Source organism: Prinia subflava, chromosome 3 (assembly GCF_021018805.1).
Source record: "Prinia subflava isolate CZ2003 ecotype Zambia chromosome 3, Cam_Psub_1.2, whole genome shotgun sequence".
In the NCBI taxonomy this organism is placed as follows: Eukaryota; Metazoa; Chordata; class Aves; order Passeriformes; family Cisticolidae; genus Prinia; species Prinia subflava.
The window spans coordinates 20,120,708-20,141,399 of NC_086249.1; the positions used below are offsets into that span (position 1 = coordinate 20,120,708).

At 43.7% G+C, this 20,692-nt stretch overlaps 2 protein-coding genes across 2 annotated transcripts in view; one reads left to right on the forward strand and one right to left on the reverse strand.

Annotated features, from left to right (window-relative positions):
* The window catches only part of WDR3 (WD repeat domain 3), an 18,816-nt gene extending 13,126 nt beyond the window's left edge, over positions 1-5,690 (reverse strand). The window contains exons 1-8 of the mRNA XM_063394278.1: positions 5,402-5,690; positions 3,838-4,047; positions 3,304-3,422; positions 2,285-2,363; positions 1,877-1,972; positions 1,318-1,428; positions 274-375; positions 57-154 (exon numbers count right to left, since the gene is read on the reverse strand). Coding sequence (XP_063250348.1) covers positions 57-154; positions 274-375; positions 1,318-1,428; positions 1,877-1,972; positions 2,285-2,363; positions 3,304-3,422; positions 3,838-4,047; positions 5,402-5,572 — 986 coding nt within the window. The 5' untranslated portion in view covers positions 5,573-5,690. The remainder of the gene's footprint in view (positions 1-56; positions 155-273; positions 376-1,317; positions 1,429-1,876; positions 1,973-2,284; positions 2,364-3,303; positions 3,423-3,837; positions 4,048-5,401) is intronic.
* Positions 5,663-20,692, forward strand: part of GDAP2 (ganglioside induced differentiation associated protein 2) — a 23,173-nt gene continuing 8,143 nt past the window's right edge. Inside the window, exons 1-9 of the mRNA XM_063394279.1 lie at positions 5,663-5,805; positions 7,324-7,570; positions 9,099-9,238; positions 13,134-13,287; positions 14,780-14,868; positions 16,741-16,817; positions 17,823-17,982; positions 19,494-19,644; positions 20,544-20,620. Of these exons, the coding sequence (XP_063250349.1) occupies positions 7,395-7,570; positions 9,099-9,238; positions 13,134-13,287; positions 14,780-14,868; positions 16,741-16,817; positions 17,823-17,982; positions 19,494-19,644; positions 20,544-20,620 (1,024 nt within the window). The 5' untranslated portion in view covers positions 5,663-5,805; positions 7,324-7,394. The remainder of the gene's footprint in view (positions 5,806-7,323; positions 7,571-9,098; positions 9,239-13,133; positions 13,288-14,779; positions 14,869-16,740; positions 16,818-17,822; positions 17,983-19,493; positions 19,645-20,543; positions 20,621-20,692) is intronic.

Genomic DNA, 20,692 nt, shown 5'->3' on the forward strand with positions numbered 1-20,692 from the left:
CTGAAGAGCTTTTCTAGAGCCTTCTGGACACAGACAGCATCCAAAAAATTACTTACTTGGCTTTCTTCCTTGCTTTCTTCATTTTCTTTTCCAATTTCTTTTGGATTTCCTCTTCAGAAAGGACAGAGAACACTTCCAGAACAGCATCTGTTCCCTAGAGTCAGAGCACACAAATTCAAAGGTATGCAAAGCCCTGGCTGGCCCTCACAGAAAGTACCCAAGGTCTGTACCAGCCTGCTCTACAGCTCAGTAGCAGAGCCCCCCATTACTCACATGGCAGGCCAAAACCTTGCCCGTGCGGTCTGTGCCAAGGGTCACCACTCGGTCTCTCCCTTCCCGCATGATGGATCCAACTTTGCTGCACTTAACGATGCGCTGCAGGGAAAGAGGAACAAACTGAGGTCTGAAAGGCCAAAGGATCTTCTTGAGCAAACTCAAGAAAGCTGCTGACAAGGGAAGTCAAGGAGAGGGGGAAATTAACCTACAGGGTCCTGGCAGAACAGCAAGTAAGGATAATAAAGGGACAAAACAAGCATCTATGTGAGCCACCAGCTGATCTCCTGGTGTTTTGTTGCATTTAAGCTGAAAATAATCATTGGCAGTCTCAGTGGAAGAATAACTTTATTGGCAAATCATAGCCATTTAAGAGACAGAGCTGATTTTTTATGCTACACAGGCAGCAGAGCTCAGTCAAAAGAGGCAGAGAAGATGGGAACAGAGACTCTTAAACAGGGCATTAAAGGGAAAGAAATTCTCTGGAGAGGAAGCTGCAAAATTAATTAACAAAGTCAGGTAACTACAGGCACTCTGAGACCTGAGCAGTACCCCACAAAGTTCTACCAGCAAGACAGATTCAGTTAAGTCTCCAGCAGCAGCACAAATGGGAATGGCTTTCTGCAATCCAATCTCACACCGTATTTCATTACAGTGCAACTCTGACCTCTCAGTTTCCACAAGGCTGAGCATCAGTACTGAACTCAGCAGCTGCCAACCAACTAGGAACTGTTTTATTTCTATGCTGTTTGATGAAAGAGCTCTATTAGCACTGTTTAAATTTATACATTTGCTAGTCCTTCTAAAATAGAAAGCAAAGAAAAACAGTCAGTGGAGAATAAATCTGTGAGTGTTTTGGCACATACACTTCTGCTGATGTTTTCCAGGTAGATGAGGCAGCAAACGTTGCTGAGGAAGTTGTTATAGAGCAAGACAAGAATTATCACATTTTCCCAAACAAGCTAAATATGACACTCAGGACACAAACCATGCAAATGGGGTTAAACACACCAGCTCAGAGACAGCACTGAAAACTGATCTTACTTCCTCAGGATGCTCATCCAACTCTAAGGTCTCATCCTCTTCAGTGTTTTCTTCTGCTGCAGGTGAAGACGCTTTGCTTTTCTTGGATTCTGGTTCATCAGGATCTTTTACCTGCTCACAGAAAAAAAAAAAAAAAACAACAAAAAAAGGAGTACCTTAAACCTCAAGAGCTACAGTATTGTGGTTTCTGGCTCACATTTCATTTCCCTGTAGATACAACTGGTTAGCATACATCAGAGTGTCCTACAGCATTCCTGTAGGCACCAAGCACTCCATGTGCTCCTATGATTATCATCCACCCACAAGACTGTCTTCCCTCATCTGTAAGTCAGGAGGCAGGAAGATCTGACACACTGTAGCAATCTCATTCCTAAAGCTCAAAACACAGGAAACAGCAAAGCCCATGCCATGAGCAGCTTCGGGACCCCTAGATGGCAACGACATTGCTTTGGCTGTTTCCCATAACGTCCATTAGATCTGAACACATTGCAGTTCCATCTCAGTTGAAAGCCAAGCAGCTGGGCAGGGGGGCTGACGGGTTACAGAGGGAATGTCTTACCTCCTGGATGTACGTGAGATCCCACACTCTCAGCTCACTGTCACCGCTCCCAGTGATCAGACGCTTCTCTCTGGACAGCAAAGCCATCCCCCAGACCTGTTCAGAGGCACAACATGAGGAGCTGACTCCCTTAACTATCATAAAAAAGCACAGCATCTTTAATTGACTCATTTAAACAGCAACCAAATAGAAAATGGATGTAGCTGGGACCTCCTCCAGGGACATATGTATGGGAATTGTCACCCACATCTGATGACAGCTCTTGGAATTTGCTCACTCCTAAAGCCTAATGAAAGTAAAATGTGTGACAATGCCAGCTCACAACTCCTGAGAGCAAGGAAAGCCCAGAGTGAGCCATGACATCCCAAGTCCCTCCAGCCCAACAGCTCCCACACATCCCCTTTTTACCTCGGCTCGGTGTCCAACCAGAGTTTTGAAGCAGTGCTGGGTGTCCAGATCCCACCATTTCACCAGTGTGTCTTTGGCACTGCAACAAAGTAGAAAAACTCAGATATGAGGAAAGACTCCAGAGCTCACCATTTTTCTAAGTGGTAGAAATACCAAAAAATCTAAAACATGTCAGAACATATCACAGAGAAGCTGCTCAAGCATTGAATTTTGCAAGCCGAACAAAAAAGGCACAGCAATGCTGCAAAAAGATATCTGTCAAGTCACGGAAGCTGACCTGCAAATATTTGAAAGTGCATTAACAAATGGGTATCATCTACCAAGCCAACAAAAAATACTACTTTTTCCATCTGAAAACAAAAGCAAAAGAAAGTTGTAATACTTTTAAACTGAACTGATTGCAGGCACTTTTCTATTAAGCTAGTAAATGGCATGCTAAAGAAGTAAAAACTTAGCGACTGACATTTCAGCAAGAGTATCTCTTGTCAACCATCTATTATTAAAGGGATTTAGTCAACTTGCAGCTCATTTAACTTTAGTCAAATAACTAAAAATCAACTGAAAAAACCCCCAATCATCTTTTAATTAATTTGTGTATTTACAGCTTACAAGGAAGGATTTTTTCTGTCACACTGTTGTGTGAATTACATATACAGAAGGTAAGTCTGCTTAATTCTTCAAGATAAACAAAAAAAACCCAAAAATTGTTACATACATAATGAACGTGTTATCACTATTCTTTGTTACAATAATTTTAAGTTGACGGATTTACCAACAAGTTAAACCCTTTTTCAAACACCTTTTTCAGTATGGCCACTTCAGCTGCTCTACGGCTTGGATTGAGGCACCAGACTTAAAAATATGTTGATATGACAAAATCGTGTTCAAAGATGCTGGAGGGTGTGAGACATCACAACACAAAAAGGAAAATACAAATGGCCACAATATACAGGGTGTCTAAATTGCAAGTACAACCATGCCTGTTTTCCTGATCAACAATTACTCTTAGTCTGGCTCACCAAGTGACCAACAAGTTCTTCTCCTTCAAGAAAAGGACTTGAGTGATGACATCCTTGTGTCCCCTCAGCCGGTACAGGCCACTCTCATTGATCACATCCCACACGATGACTTCTGTATCCTGGAACAGAGAGAGCATCTCCATGGGACTGGTTCTTGTGTCTGCAAAACTTCTGCCAGGAGGCTGAAAAGATTACCTGAGAGCACACTTTCTCACTCTGAATCAAAGGGATGATTCATGCAAGTGACATTGCTTCCCCAAAGGTGCAGTCAGACTGATAAATGTGCCATCATCCCAGCCTTTTGCTATTTGAGACACTTTTGCTATTCCTGATCTCACAAATTCTTCACTTTTAACAGCTCTACCATTGCCCTACTCCTGCCTGCAGCCCCTGCTGCTCCCCCAGCTCCTCTCACTGCCATCCCCTGGCTATGGACAGAGGCCACACTTAAAATACTGAACATTTCAGTGCAGGTCAGCCTTCCCCATGGGGCATCTCTGTGAAAGGGTGGTGCTGCAGATGTCAAAGCCTCACCTTTGAGCCAGACACCAGCCTGCCACCCAGGTGGTCGTACTGCAGGGCTGTAACCGCAGCCCTGTGCCCATTGAAAGTGACAGTCGACTCTCCACTGAGGAGGTTGAAGACACGGATTGCTCCATCTTCATACCCAACAGCCAGGTGCAACCCATCTGGAGAGGGGCAGAGGCAACTGACCTGCTGCTTGAGACCCTTAAGGATAAGAACCTGCAATTTTTAGGAGACAAAACACGTATAAATGACATGTCAGAGTCAGACACATAGCAGAGAAAATATAGTCTACTCTTCTCCTGAACTTCCAACTGAGCACTTCTGCCACTTTTTAAGTTCATTTTTGAACTTCCTGCACCAAATAAGTATCATTAACCTCATTTTCCAAGGCAAACAGCAGCTAGAAGGAAAGCAATTACTCACAATCAAACAGGAAAATGGTGCAGAACAAGCCCTGGAACTCAGAACCTGAAATTTCTGACCCCACATATTAAGTGCCAGAGACCAAGAAATACTGTTTGGGAGTAAAGCTGAAAAGTTTCTTCCTGACTCCATCCTCTCTTGCCTGGCCTTTCTCGGGTATAGGACACAATGGCTTTGCCACAGGCTGCACAAGAACTTGAGAATGATAAAAACATCTCCAAAACAACATACCAGCAGCCAGCACTCCAGAGACTGTGAAACAAAACCAGGTTTCAGTTTGTAGTGGACAGTAGTACTTACAGTGATTTCTGACTCTCACAGGACATAATGTGTGCTAAAGTTCTTAAAGTTACAGCTCACAAGCTCCCTATGGGATGCAACTTTTGTAGGGGATATGCAGCTCCACAGCCAAATCACAAACTCTATGACACTCGTGATTTGTCAAAGAACATTCACACAGCCAGCTAAACCAGAAGCAGCTTTCCAGTTACTGTGACAGCAATTACTCTTCCGCAACTGAGCTCCTGAGGCAAATCTCAAGGGATCCACAGTGAGATTCAGCCATTTTAAGACCACCTCGAGGTTAAATAAATTATTCTCACGGTAAGAGAAGACCAGCAGGACCACCACTCCCTCCTCCTAACAACTGATGGCTACAAGTTACTACCAAAAGAAAACAAAGTTGCCGCATTCCAGACATCCATTATGCAAATCCTCCACAGCCTCCTCTGTTCTGTGTGTGCTGGTGCTACCTGTTGGATTTCAACAAATGGAACCCTTAAAAATCCCTTAAACAGAAATAACCAATTACTTTCTTGCACCTAGTAAGACTTTCTTGTAAGCATCCAACATTGCAGTATATTTTGGACTGCTCAAAAGGCAACATGACGCAGTATCCTTTTAATCCAGCGACCAGCCTGGAGAACTGGAAGACACCAGCACGAAGGGCCAGGCCGCAGCCAGAGCTGCAGACTCGCTCCATAACCCAACCTCACGCTGTGCTCATCCTTCCGGAGAGGCTGTGGAGGTGTCGCTGCCCTCCAAACGCCGCTCAGCAGCACAGATCGCTTCGTTTCGAGCGGCCTAAAAGCCCCGCACGCTGCACCCCAGCCCTGCCCCGCCACCGGCACCGCATCCCGGCTCCCACCTTCTCTCCTTTCCTTGTGTCCCACACGAACACGTGCTCGCAAGCCGGCACGGCCACGTAGCGGCCCCGCTCCCCTCGCAGGGCCACGAAGGCCACGCCGGCCCTGGCGCTGGCCACCAGCCCGAAGAGCGCGGCGGGCTCGTAGCGCAGGTACTGCCGCGTCAGGCCCATGGCGGCGGCGGGGAGGGCGCGGGGCAGCCGCGGCCCCACACGTGCGGCGCTGCGGGCCCGCCGCGCTGGAAGTGCGTCAGAGGGCCCGGCCGGCAGGGCAGCCCCCAGGCCCCGCCCGGGAAGGGAAGCGGAAGCGCGGCGGACGCGGAGCTTCGCTGGGTGATGTCGCCAGACCGGCGCCGACCGGGACCTTCTGTCCGGGCGGGGCTGGCGGCGGCTCTGCGGCTGTGCCCGTGAGTGCGGTGCGGTGCCGGGGGCACAGCCCGGCCTGCGCTGGGCGGGGGCGGGGGGGCCGGGCGGGGACCGCTGGGTGCTGGAGCGCGGTGCCGGATTCCCGGCTGCGAGCCGTGGGGCGGGAGAGGCGGCAGACGCAGGCTCTCCTCCCGGTACGGGCACGGCACTGCGTCTGGGCACTGGGGCTCGGCCCCGCTCGCAGCGCTCCGGTCCCAGCCTGACAAGCCCTCGGGGCCGCCTCCGCCGCGGGAGGGCCCGGCAGGCACCGTGGGGAGATGCCCGGGGATGTGCGCGCCGCGCTTCGCCTGCCTCCTGCTGCCAGAGCCCTGCGCTGGGCTCCTCACCAGGGGAGGATGCTGCTGTGGACGAGCCTCTGGCTGGGGCCAGTGTAGCCGCGCTTACCTTGCCTTTCTCTCTCGCTGCCTTTTCGCCCAGCGAAAATCTTACTCAAATGCTCTTACGGCTATCTTTGCCCTAGTGTCAGCCTTTATTACCTCTTAGTGTGAACTTGGATGCCTGATTGTTTTGTTTTGTTGTGTTGTTTTCCCCTGGCTAATGAATGTACTTAGTAAGTCGCGTTTCACAATTACCCCTTGTGGGTGCGATCGTTTTTGAATTACTATCAATTATGAACCTGCGAAAGGAGTTAAGTAGTGGGTGTGTATGTGGTAAATTGAAGTTACCTACGTGGTTTTGTGTTGTTTGTGCTGGTTTGACGCACTAGTACAGTTCAGTAGTCACTATGCAAATGTGAGAGCCAAAGCGTTACCTGCTGGCAGCTGGAAAGTGAGTACTGGCACGATTGAGCCTTCCTCTAGCAACCAGTGTCATCTCAGAATCAATCAGATGGCAGAGTGCAGTCTTAAAATTCACGGGGCCAGAGTTCCAATTTACAGCTTTATTCTTTCTTGCAAAACTGATTTTGTGTCTTGAGTGCGTGGCTGTAAGAACTGTGTGACAGTAAGTCTTGTTTGCAGCAGTTCAGAATTCACTGAACTGCAAGGGCTGTGTTATTTGGGGAGAGGGAGGGGTTTTGTTGGTTTGTAAGGTTTGGGGGTTTGGAGGGTTAGGAGCATTGTGGTTGGGGAAGCTCTTTTTTCTTTTTTATATAAGTGTTTACCACTTCTGAAATCTCTGAAAGAACAGATTATACATTCCCTGCTACAAATTTGGTTTTTGTCTAGATAAAGAAATAACACTTTTCAGAAAGACTGAGTTCCTTTCTGCACTTGGGAATTTGTTCTTGCTATTTCCAAAATTCAAGTTCACAAGTCAGTTGGATCAATTTAGAAGAGAAGGTGTTTTCACCTTGAATTGTTGGAAGAGGTTTGTCTCACTGCAACTATCTGCATTGCCTTATTGCACATGAGTAACAAGAGTGTTTGAGTGGGAAATCTATTTTTCTGTTGTCTGCTGGCTGTTATTGCATTGCAGTCCTGTGAAAGATCTGGCTTCACAGGACAATAACTTTTAGTGAACAGCTGGTGACATGGTTTGATTTTTTTTTCCCTTTAAAGCACCTGGAAGACTCCAGTGAAAATTGGAGTGTGACAAGTTAGCAAAGGACTGGAGTTGTTGTTTCCGTTCCATGGATCCCTTGGGTGCTCCTTCCCAGTTTGTGGATGTTGACAGTCTGCCAGGCTGGAGTGATGCCTATGAGGCTAAGCAACCGGATTGTCACCAAAGTCCTGTTGAAAAAGCTCAAGCTGATGTTAGATCACCTTTTCCATACAGGAAAGACATCAATGAAAAAATAATCTTATGGTAAGTTCAATGTGGCTCTTGTGTGTCAGTCATCACTTCTCCTATTTGCTGCAGGATCCATACCTTCATGTAATGATCACTGCTGTAGAATAAAGCTTCTAAATCCTCTTTTTTTGAATCAAACATTACAGATCTGGGAAGAAAATAATCTTTTTGTTCACTGTAACTTTGAAAGTATGGGATTTTGCTCCACCGTAGGTTGTGCTCATAGGCAGTCCTTGGTGCAGCAGACTGGAGCTGTACTTCATACTGTGATACTGCATGCTTAGTATCAAGACCTAGTTGGGCACTTGGACATGAGGATTTTATTTTAAAAAAATGTTTGCTATCTACTAGCTTTTTTCTGTACTTGCTGGTGTTATTCTGCTTTCACTTTTCTGTTTTAAATCAGTATTTCTTTCTTTCCTGTGGTTCTTCTGGCTTGCTTTTGGCTCTTCCTGCCTCTCCTTCCTCCATTCTGTGTTTTGTCTCCGTGACTTTCCTCCAAAATCTATTGATAAAGTACAGTGTACTTATGCTACCAGTGTAACTCAGATACTTGAGCTTGCTCTTTAGATGAATAACTCAACTCAATCAGTGTGAAGGGAGAAGGATTTCCCAGGGATGCAGATTCAGGCATCAGCCTGAACCTCTTTCTGGTTAATATATGTTGGAAATGGGATTGTTCATGGATTTTCTGAAATCAATTAAAGAAAGAATGGAGTAAAACAGAAAGTAAAGAAAAAGAGGAGTAAAAGGTTAAACATCTCTTATGGCTTGGGCAAATATGTGCAATTTCAACTGTTAGTTTAGTTTCTCCCTGTGCCTGGGAATCTTTATTTCCCTTCCTATGCTCTTTGATCCCAAAATCCCCGATGGCTGCTGCTGTGACAAAAAGCAGGTCAAAGTTCTGCTGCTCCATTGTCTCTTCTGCATCTGTGCCTTGTTTATCTTCTGCGTGTCTGATCTTTGGACAGCAGAATGAACATGATCAACCTGAGGGTTCTCAATTTGGAAACAAAAAAGAAAACTTGTCCAGCTGCAGCGTCACTCTAGACCCACAGTGGTCTGAGGAACAGCAGCTGTTAGGTGCCCTGGATAGTCTGTATGCAAAAATAAATATGTACATTGAAAAAATTGTTCAAGTTTTGAAAGTAATATAACACAAGGACTGTCGTCTTCTCCCCAAGAGAAAATATGTGGGGTTTTGGAAATGTTACACTCCATCAGTTTAACAAGCCGCTTTGCATGTTTGCTTCCTGAGCTGCCCTACGTACAACTACAACACTGCCTTTTCTGCAAACATCCCTAAGTTACTGCCGAGGCTGGGACTCTTTCAGGAGCTGAGGTTTTGAATGCAGTCTGTCTCCATCGGGTAGAGGTGAAAGGTGATTCGGCTTGGTGAGCACATCAGGGCATGCTACGCTGTATGGGCCCTGAAGTCCTGTTAATGCTTTTCCTGTAACTTGGCATTTCCTTGCTTGTCAGCACTGATTTTAGAATATCCTGCTCAGTTGTACATTCAGGCTGCAACAAACTGTTTCCTCAGGAAAGGAGATGTGGCGCTGCTGAACTGCACGGCCATCGTGAACACCAGCAATGAGACTCTCACGGATAAGAACCCAGTATCTGAAAGTATATTCATGCATGCCGGGCCTGACCTGAAGGATGAGCTCCAGAAGCTCAAAGGTAAGTAGCCAGAAACATTTCTATCTTATTGAAATCTCCTGTCCTTGCATAGTACGAAGCATGAGGATTGGGGTGCAAATGAAAAAGGCAGAGCTTCCCTCAACCCCAACAGCTGGTATTAACATGAAAAAAATGGGGGAAGCATCTACAAGTTTAGTCTCTTTTTGCTGTTCACATTACAGATAATTGAAAGTCTGTAGCAGATACCTGAGTTGATGAGCCCTTACTTTGTGATACAATAATTGCCATTGCTATCTGAAGCCACTTCGAGCAGTTAGCTTATCAGAGCTTTTGCTCAAGGGACCACTGTTGTACATCTAGAGATTTTATCCTATTCAGTGTGTATACATTATGAAACACAGAAACTGAAGTTCGCCGTTGAAGAAATTAAGTGGATTCTGTCATGCACTTTGTGTATCCTCTTTCAGGATATTAATATACACACAGTCTTTCAGAAGGCTATGATAATAATAGGTGGATTGATAAAACACTGTATGTCTAAATAAAGTCTTTGTGATTTCTTAAGTTGGTTCATTTGTCTCTTGTGTACGACAAATTACTTTATTGGAAAGCTAGAAGAGCAGCCCTAATGCAAGGCTATTCTAGAAATGGATGAGTTTTGCCTAGAGTCTTTATTAACGAAGTTTATTGCTGATAATGGGAGATGAATACTCTGCCTTTTATTTTTTATCTAACAGGCACTGGGAAAAGAGTTTCCTTATTTTGTGTGTGACGAACAATAGTTTATAGTTATCCAAGGTCATACAGAAGTCTAATGTAGTTTACAGATAAAAATTCACATCTCTAGGAACTATGGCACTGAACTGAATTTTGAGGTCTCTGTGGTACTGCTCACTCTGGATAACAGCTTACTCTCCTTACATCGTAACAAAATGGATATAGAAGAGCCATATTTCTAATATAAACTCTTAGTAGCTTAAATTACAATTGAATAGAAATCCTGTTTTTATAAAATTATCCTTTGCTGATTCAGCTTGCTTTTTTTGAGTAACCTAGAAATAAAACAGGAGGAAGAGAAACCATTTTATAACAGAGCAAAAATTTACTGTGTGCTGTGGGTGGAAATTAAAATACCATGGGTGCTCTGGAATAGTTAGGACCCTGCTATATATGCCAGAACTCTTCTAAAATACTCTTGGGTTTCTTGTGTGCACTGAGAGGTGGGAAAAGAGGGACTGCATTTCAAGGAGTCCTAAAGTCCAAGATCTATCAGCTCTGCAGGGCGTTGTTGTGCTCAGCTTCTTAAATTCCCTTTTATCCTGCTGAGTTATGCATAGTTTTGCATCTTCTACCACAGTGAAAACACTTATGTCTTCTGCTTGTAATGCATTCTGCAGGTTCACAACTCCCTGTGAAGACACTTCTCTTCTAATCTTGTGCGCAGAGCTTTATGGAAATCAGTTCCTCTGTGACACCCTACTGACATGTTGTGTGGGGGAGGAAAGAGAGGCTGGGTTACAGATCTGGCATTTGAGCACATGTAGTATATTTGTCACAGTAACAGAAGTGGATGGAGAGTTTAGTTAAGAAATCAGTTCAGGATTCGTTTGTCACCTCTGCTTCCTTTTTGCCCTCTTTCCCATTTAGTCTTGACATTTTTTCATTGGAGAATGTTTGTGCTGAAAAAGTGAAAATGCGTAGCCTATGTTCTAAAGCTGTAAAATGCATTTTCAGTTAGGTCCTTCCTGCTTCATTCCTGCTGCTTGGTATATATTTATATTTCATAGGTTCCAAGGAAAATTTTGATCTGAAAGCATGTGACATGCTGACTCTTTGAAGGCCTGTGCCTTTTTTAAGGCACAGCCAACTTGTTTGTTCCTGGGAGCAGCATCAGTTTTGATTCCTGCAGAAATACTACAGCCACAGGGGCAGGCTTGCAGTTGAAGTGCTATGGAATGAAGCTTGTTTATCAACAAATACTTGTTGCAGTCTAATAAAGACCTTCTGTGGCAGAAGTCTTCCAGCTCCAGTGATGCTTTTTCTCTGCCACACACATGATGTAGAGGATTCAGACTTTCCGTTTTAAATTTGGAGAAAAGCTATTCTAATAGCTGAAATCTTATCAGATAAAAAATAGGATCTTGACTTTGTTCCCAGTTTTGCCACAGACCTTGACTTGTGCAGCTCCCCTCACCTTGTCTCTTAAAATAAGAGTAATACCTACTTCTCATTTTAGTTTTTTAAGTTGTATAAACATCTCCAGGCAGAATGCATTGGGAAGTATGAAGTGTGATCTGAGTATCATTAAAGATTAGCAATGCTACATCTGCATCCCTGAATTTATTGGTTCCCCTTACTGAATTCACAACTATACCTCAATCAAACTGGCTTCATTCTTTTTTTCGCAAGTTTTTCCTACAGGCCTCTGCTTGCTCTTTGCTGTTTGTGAGGAGAGGACTGCAGAGGAAGGAAAGTAACTTGATATCTGATATGTTGTTTTGAGTTTGGCTTTACTTTTTCCATATTGTGCTTATTTAATCACTCTCTTGAGCTGTCTTAGAGGCTGTGCAGGAATTCGGAAGAGTGCTTAGTTTTAGTAAGGTGTTTCTTCCTTCTGATTAATCCAGAAGAAGCACAGTGAAGGTCTATAGAAGCTAATGATGTGATTTGTTGGATCAAAAACTTTAGAAGATGCTGGCTTCAAGGCATCTTGATGTTGCCATTAAAAAGATATGCTTGAAGTTTTGGGTAAGGAAAATTCTCAACCTGGAGTGTCTCTTCCCATAAAATATGCTTTTGTGCATGTTGCTAGCTTGCCTGAGCACTATAAGGAAAGAGTGGAGTGGGAGAGATGAACATCCCTGTTCCATGGGCAGCTTAAGCCAAGCTCCTGCAGCACTGCTGCCTGAAGGGTGGCTGCAGCTGCTTCTCCCTCTCTCATTCCCTGTTGTGGGCACCAGCAACCTATAAGAAGATCAGGTTGAAAGCTAATCCAGTGAAAATACTGGTTTTCTGTCAGATCAGAAAGCTGAAGTGCAGCTGTGCAAGCAGAAGGAAGAAGGTTGGAAAATACTTGTCTTTGAGGGTAGGGAAAAAGACTCTAAGTACTTCTTTAGCTGTCCACACCTGGAGTGGGCTAGATTTAGGTGAAGAAGGGGAAGTTTAGTAGACTTTTCTTCCGTGTGCTGAAGGAAAAACAGACTTCAAACACAGAATTCTGTTTCTAGAGTATGTAACTGGAGGCTGCTGTGAATGGAGCAATTAAATGTATTGCTTGAACTTGCTTTCCTTGAGTCCAGACAACTAGTCTGTCCAGAGAGTATGAGCTGCATGAAGATCATATGTCTGCCTTGTGGACATGAAGAAACTTCCAAAACAAAGCAAGCTACCTCACTCTTAATAGCATAAATTAAACAAGTGTACTATCTATAAACAAGGAGAGCATAAATGAAACAAGTGTATTATCTATTCAGTTTTAATAGTTTTGCCAACAACTGATTTGTTTGATTAAGGAGACTTGTAGCCATTTTATCCAAAAAGCAGTCTCCCCAAACCTGGTTGTTAAATTCAGAATTATTGCTGGCTGTATGGTATACCTGTGCATCTGTTGTCTGCCCGTTATTTAATCATCTCTTCCTTTGCTCTAAGCAGCATAGTAAGCACTGCGATTAAGACAGGAATTCTAGCAATATCTGGTTAGTCCTTACACGTATAGTTTTGAAATTGAGCAGAATGAGGACGGTTCTCACCTCCTCAGCCTGACTAGGTGCTAAGCAGCTGGTACGAGATCGGATGCTCTCCTTAGTATTTGATGCCTAAAACATGACTTCTGTGTATGAAGTGGAGTTGTCTGACTGGAAGAAGACAAGGGCTTGAATACTTCTGCCTTTCTTACCCTAGCAGGTACAGTTACCCTCCCGTTTTATTTCCCCAGGCTGCAGGACAGGCGAGGCGAAGCTGACGAAAGGATTTAACCTGGCGGCGCGTTTCATCATCCACACGGTGGGCCCCAAGTACAAGAGCCGGTACCGCACGGCGGCCGAGAGCTCCCTGTACAGCTGCTACCGCAACGTCCTGCAGCTCGCCAAGTAAGCACAGCACGGCTCACACCGGGCACAGCCGTCCTGGGAACTCGGCTCTGCACAAAGGTCTCACCTCCGGGAATGCCTTCTCGTGTGTGCTGGGTCTGGCTAGGGACATGAGAGCAGGAGTGGCTTCATGGCGTGCTTCCTGCCTTTGGTCATCTCTGCCGGGCGTAGATGAAATGCGCACAGAGATTGGGCTTGTTCGAGCAGTGAAATGGGGTAGCTGCAGGTGTGCAGCGTTCAGTTCCTCAAAGGAGAAACATGAATAATTGCTTTGGGTTCTGTGCTGCAATAAGTGTTACATGAGCTTGCTCCAGCAGCAACTTCATGTGTGTGTGCAGCCACATGGACACACCTACAGGCAGATCTGACTGCTGTGTCAGTTCATGTGTTTGGCTTCTCTGCCCTTGTACAACAGACAGCTAAAATTCTGGGTCAAGGTATAGGGCTGCTTCTAAATCTACAGCTGCAGCAGCTAGGTTTGTCGTTTTTTCCACTTTCGTCTGTGTATTTTCTACTTCCTCTTAACAGTTTTTCTCCCTATTTTTCTGTGTTCTGTTCTTCTCCTGTGACACCTGTTGTAGTGGTAGCAGTCACAAAATACACCTGAGTAAGAGCAATATCAGAAAGCATACCTTTAGGGTTGGGAAGATCAATTTTTCCAAGGTTGGACTTAGTGTTACAGTGCAACAGCAACTGTTTCATACTCAAGATTGCAGCTATGGTTTTTGGCACGTGCCAATTTTTTTCTGCCTCAGAAGTCACAAGCAAATTCAGGCCTGGACTGAAACATGTTAAAAACCATTTTAAAATTCTTATACTTCTGTGTACTAAATGTTTTTCAGTCAATCTGTTTCTAGAGTAACTTTTGATGTTTGTGAAATTGTCTACTATCTCTAAGCTTGCTCAAAGTCCTTTGATTTGGCAACAGCTCTGCTTTACTCTTCTGAAAATGTGGCTCAGTGCTGGAAACATCTTACTGGTCTTAAATTAATTGTCACTCCATTCTGATGGTTGTCTAGTCATACTTAAGATGGGGTAAGCCACCTTGGCCTGTGCCCAGACCTCTAACAAAACAAAATCATTGGTCAGGTGAAGAAACAAGAGTGTGTATGCATTGAAGAGCACCTTCTTTTTCCCTCCTTCTCCTTACTGTCAGTCCTAAACAGGAACAAAAGTATTCTGAGCAAGGATTGCAGGGAGTTTGAGGGAAGAGCTTAATTCAGGATATGAGGAACTGTAAGAACAACATAGCTGAGGCAGGAAGAGAAATCTGAAAACAAGCACCAGAGGAAGCAGTGGGGAATAATTAATGGTTCTCTACTTAATGAGGGTGTGTGCATCTTGCCAGGGAAGAATCCTCCTGCAAAAACCTGAAAGAAGATTACTGCTGCTTAGAGCCAGGGAAGAAATTAATGGTGCTCTCTACTGTCCTGACAGACATCTGTTTTCACCTGGCTGTCTCTTCATTTGTTTCTCTTTTTCTGGATTCCAGGGAGCAGGCGATGTGCTCCGTAGGATTCTGTGTCATTAACACTCTGAAAAGATGCTACCCCTTGGAGGATGCAACCCACATAGCCCTGCGTAAGTGTGTTGGAAAACAGCATAAACTGGATGGCAGCACTCAGCAGGTCACTTACCTCTGCCAGATTACTTTTGAAGGGGGGAAACCTTTGTTTAGGGGGCTGTGGTTCATTAGAGCCTGTAAAAAGGCAAGGCATGCCATGGTTGATCAGAAAATGGAAGATAAAAACATATTATCCTTTCTCTCAGTAAAGATCCATGAGAATCTGTGCTGGAATTTGCATTCTTCATTGTATTAATTTATAGCCTGGAAAAGATGCTAAAAGAGAGAGAGTTTGCTGATAATAGAAATTTGTTCAGCGTAGCCAAGCTGAGGTCTTACTGTTGAATACTTGTAAGCAGACTCTAGCAACAGTGAATTTCATCTGCTGTTTCAATGTCATCAGCACATCCAAATGTAAAGTGATATCCTTCCCCCACTGACCCACTCCTACAGGCTTCTGCCTTCACATGCAAAAGGATGGGCTGATTATAGGCAGCAAAACATCAAGATGATAATAGTTCCATGAAAACAGCAGCTTGGAGGAGCTCAAAACAGCAAGCTGAGTAAGACACAACAAAATTGAGAATGTTATTCAATAAATCAGTGCTTTGTTCCTCCTTTAAAGCTGCATATTCAAAAAAATATAGTAGACAGAGGAGTTGAGGTGGTCAACAAGAATAGAAAAAGGCAAGAAATAGCAAAATGAGCTCAAGATGTTTTCAGACTGACTATACCAGTCTTGAGGGGAGTGTGATAGATGTCTGTAAACTCATGAGTGGCATGGAAATGGTAAAAAGGAATCAGCTCTTCACTGTCTCCCAAAATAAGAACCATCAAGCCATGCCAGTGCAGAACAAACAAAGGGAAATGGTTCTTATGCTTGTTGTTTTATGGAAATTCTTACTAAAAAGCATTGCTAAAAGTTTTCAAATTTCCTTGTGCTCAAGAGGAAACTATAATAAAGAAAAATTAAGACCTCTGAAAACAAATCAGAAAACATCCTAGGCTGAAAATAAAGTATAGAAAAATGCTCAAACAAGAATATTATATACTCTTGTATATATACTTATATACTGGTTCCTATTTTCTCCATATCTTTTGGCTTTTTCACACATTCACATACACTCAGAACCATTTGCTGTGGAACTGCACAACTGCACTTGTTGTGTAAAGTAATTGCACAGGTCAACACGATTACACAGGAATTTAATACAGCAGTACACAGGCAGTATTTGAAAATAGCTCCTTTTTTCCCCTCTATTGTTTCTTGAACTCCCACAAAAGTATTCTCTGTAGATAACTTCTTTCATTGCTGTCTGCTGTTGTCTCTGTAAGTCTATGTGCTACTTGATAAAATACTCCCATACCAACCAATTTGTTTGGACACGTTCTCTCATGATTTATTTTTGTATGCCTCTTTGGTACAGCTGACCCCAGAGATTTTGTGTTGCTGAGCCTGCCTTGAATCAGCTTCTGTTGTACCTTTCTTATATTGCTTTGCCAATAACTTAGGGCACAATGACTTGTTATAAGAATGTCTGGTTTTAGCAGTTTGCACAGGACTCTCTAAAGGAAGGATTTGGCTTGATTTTTCCGGGCCACTGAATCACATTTCACAGTCTAAGAAATGCCTAGTAAGCTAAAATCAGAGAGATTTATTCTCTATTTGTCTCTCTCTCTAAAGTCAGCATCAAGAGACAGTGGAGATAGAACTTCCAATATGCCCAGCAACCCATTTGGTGTATTAAACCACCACTTAATCCACACTTGCCTACAGCCTGTGGAGGAGAGATGTCTCATTCTTCTGCACTCTGAGTTCTTCACATGTAGCTGTGTGTGTAGATTCCTCCTTCTGTTTTGCTAACTACATTTAATCTGCTTCCTTGCAGGCACAGTTAGGAGGTTTCTGGAGGTTCATGGAGAGACTCTGGAGAAGGTGGTATTTGCTGTCTCTGAGCTTGAAGAGGTATCTTCTTGGCATTCATTCCACCCAAATTCCTGGGCATGATTGATCATCTCTGCAGCAGTAAAGCTGGATTTGTATTTCCTCTTCAGATCACACAGACTTTTGGTCTTGCAGCATCCTCCTTAGCATAGCCTCTTTTCCAGAACGATTCGTGCTCTTAGCAGTCACTATGGACACTTTTAGAATCTTTCTGCTTCTGGCTTCTGTGTTGCTGAGCTGTGGATGGGGAGCAGTAGGGGAGGTGATAGCATGCAGTTGTGCTGGATGCTGTCAGCCAGAAAGGAAATTCCTCACACGAAGTTTCCTCTTTACACAAAGGAGGAAGAGGGCCAGTTCAGCATCCCTACAGATCACCTACAGAGATCTGAAACATTGCTGGCTTGTTGGAATAGCAAACTTGACATTTAGTGATCTGTGTTCTGAAGGATGCAGGCAGTTTGAATATGGACTTTCCTTGTACATCAAATTTGTACCTATGCAGAATACCCACAGTTTCTATGGCATATGAATAAGGAAAATACCTTTGGGGTCATAAAACTGCTAATCAGTTGGAGAGAATCCATGAAGGAATATATTCTGTAGAGATTTTCACAATATTCCTTCATGTGGGGAGGGATTTTCTTGTTGGGTTGGTGCTTTTTCTTTTTTTCCCCAAGCAGATCACTGAAGGTGATCTGTGCAGTGGTGCATTTTAACATAAGCAATATTTGCTGAAATCTGTTGTCCATGCGTATTTCCACTTCATTACAGAGCTCAAGTATCTGCAATCTACCCAAGTTCATGCAGGTTTTAGCAAAGTCCTCTCAATGTCATTTGCCAGTGTGGCAGAAAAACACAAAAAGGTTACTTGATAAAATATTCCCAGCTCACAGCCCAAAGTAACCATTGAGGGAGGCAGTACTCTGCCTCCAAACTGCTGAGAAGTTCCCTGCTACAAAGGCAGACGCTGTTTAGCGAAGAGCACGGACATGTGCTAGACCCTTCACACATTTTTCTTATTTGTAGGCCACCTACCAGAAGTTGCTGCCTCTGTATTTTCCGAGGTCGTTGGAAGAAGAGGTGCACTCCTTGCCTTACCTCCCTGCAGATATTGGCAATGCGGAAGGGGAGCCGGTAGTACCAGAGCGGCAGATCAGGATTACTGAAAAGCCGGGCGTTCCGGATGGTGAGTTTGGAACTGGGCTTTGGAATAAGTACCTCTCTGTGACAAAGTCAGTGGGAAGAACAGAAAAGGAAGGAGAGATGTTTTCCTACATCAATTCACCTAAGTCAGGTTATAATGATTCAGTTTCCAAGCTGCCTCATTGGCTTCTTGTGTTCCCCTGCTGTAACTGCAGTAGAGCTGTTCTGTCTTTTCCTTTCTTGGTGGAAGAGGTTGGTAGTTCATTCCCTTTGTATTTTTTTTGCCAGAGTGATTAGGATCTTTGAAGGTGTTTTTGCAGAATCTTGTGCAGCCCCCAATTGAAAAAGGTATTATGGTTAATGGTCTAGTGTATTAGCTAAGTGTTGTTTATGTATTAGTAAATATTGTCTCCAATTATAAGATTCTATTGATACAGCAGGGATACTGTGCATCTGATTAGTAGATGGGCAATAAAAACTAGCAGAAACTCTGTAAAAGATATAAAATAACTAGAGGAACCCAGAGATCAGTGTCTGGAGGTGGCTATCAAAGTTCAGTGATAGATGTCAGGGTGGAGGTGAGATATATGTAGCAAACAATATAATATATTAAGGGACACAGCAGACACATTCTGCCTTGCTTGTTAAGCAGTAATGCGCACTTTGACAGCCTTAAACCATCCAAAGCATATAATTTGAAATTAATTTCAATTTTCTGTTTTGGCATAGCCAGTTGGGATAAGGCTGAATATTTAATATTTGCTGCTGTGGCTGACCAGTGTGAGGTGTTCAACCACTAGCTAATAATTTGTGAAATGACTGGATTTGCATATGTAAGAGTGAATTTGTATAGTGGAATCGTGCACTCTTGTTCCACTGCTACTAAAGCATGTCATGCTAAAAGGGGAAACTCAGTTCCTGTCCAGATTGCCCAGAGAGACAGTGCTAGAACCATGCCTGGATGACATCAATTCAGTGGAGCGTTCTGGTATTGTCACCAACAAGTGACCCTGTGCTCTTCTATTTCATCACCCAGTCTTGTTGTAAACAGTGCTTTAAAAATAGCAACACTCAGATCAGCATTTGTTCAGGAAGTGTCAGTGATACAAGAAGTCAGTGATACAAGAAGTGAGCCCTTTCTACAGTACAGGTTCTACATTGAATAAAGCTGCAGCATCTGTGCCTCTGTGTGCTAATTTTATCCCCTTTTGACAAGTATGATGACTGTAAAGCTCAAGTAGGAGGACTGAAAAGCCGAAGTCACTCTCTCCAGAACTTGTTTTTTGGGAGAGTAAACCCTTTGTTATGAGCTGATGACAAGGACTTCCCAGTTAAGTTTGCAGACAAATCAGCATTTTAAGGGAGTGGTTCTCAACCACATGCTCTGATCTGCCAGTGGCACTGGTGAGGTATCAGAGCTGTACCTCGGGGGTTTTGTGTTAGTCCGTAGCATAATGATTGTGTTGTTTCACTGGGAAATGTACCAGTTCATCAGCAGCATTGCTGTCCTGCACACAGCCCAAACATTTTATACCATCTTTGTTTCTACTGCAGATGCTTCAGATGAAGAGGGTCTGGAGGCAGATTTGTCTTTCATTGGGTCCCATGCGTTTGCCCGCATGGAGGGCGACGTTGATAAGCAGAGGCGCCTCATCCTGCAGGGACAGTTGTCAGAGGCAGCACTGCAGAAACAGCACCAGAGGAAGTGAGAATTTGCTTGTTCATGTGAATATTTGTGTTAGATAGGACCAACCCTTATGAATGATGGTTTTGTTATCTGTAAAGCCTCATCTTCCAGCAAGCAAATACAGGTAAAGCCTGGTGTCACCCTGGATTGATGTAGTAGCCTGTTAGGCCTGAAGGGAGAAGGGACGGGACAGAGGACAAAAAGGGAGGCTTGTGATGAGCACACTGTGCACCCAGCCAGCTGCCTTGCCTGTTTGCCACAAGATGGCACTGTTTTGTCGCCACCTTTTATCGTGGGATCCCCGGCTTTGGATACTGCCCGCTTGTTCCTGAGGCTCTGCGCAGATAGCAAAACTTTTTTTTTTTCCATTTGATAAATAAAAGAAGGCTCAGGCTTTCTCCCCCTCCTTGCCCTGGTAACCATAACACGCATGATGATTTGTTTAGAAGGTAATTCCATGCTGGACACCTCTTGAGGTTTGGTGTTGGCTTGTTTTGTCAGATGAGGCACTAAGTTGTTCACCAGTTTGCTGCATAGTTGTGTTTGACATCTAGACTTTTAAAGGAAATTTTCTTTTTTTTCTGTCTTCTGAATACTGACATATTTAAATGGAAAAACCTCTGAGATCTTTTCAGCCCAACTGCAATGCCACTATAGTTACAAGTTGATATGTATTAATATGTATTAATTGCCAGAGTGAAAATCATTAGGTGTGTAACTAAGACACGAAATTTTATTTTTAAACACTTCTTTCCTTAAAAACTTGGTAGTTTCTCCATAGGTCAGAAAACAGCAAAAGCAGAGAGGGCTCAGTCAGAAAAAGCTTGTTTTGTCCTTCCCTTCTCATATACCTCTTCAGGCTTATACTGCTAATCCAAAGGGGCATTAGAACTGACCAGATGTTTTTGACTTTCTAGTTATAATCGCTGGCTGTGTCAGGCAAGAGCTGAAGACCTCTCTGACATTGCTTCTCTTAAAGCTTTGTACCAGACAGGTAAGTTTGGGGTACTGATGACTTATCTATGTTGTCTTAAAGTAAAAATATTTTCTTTGGACTTGCATGTAC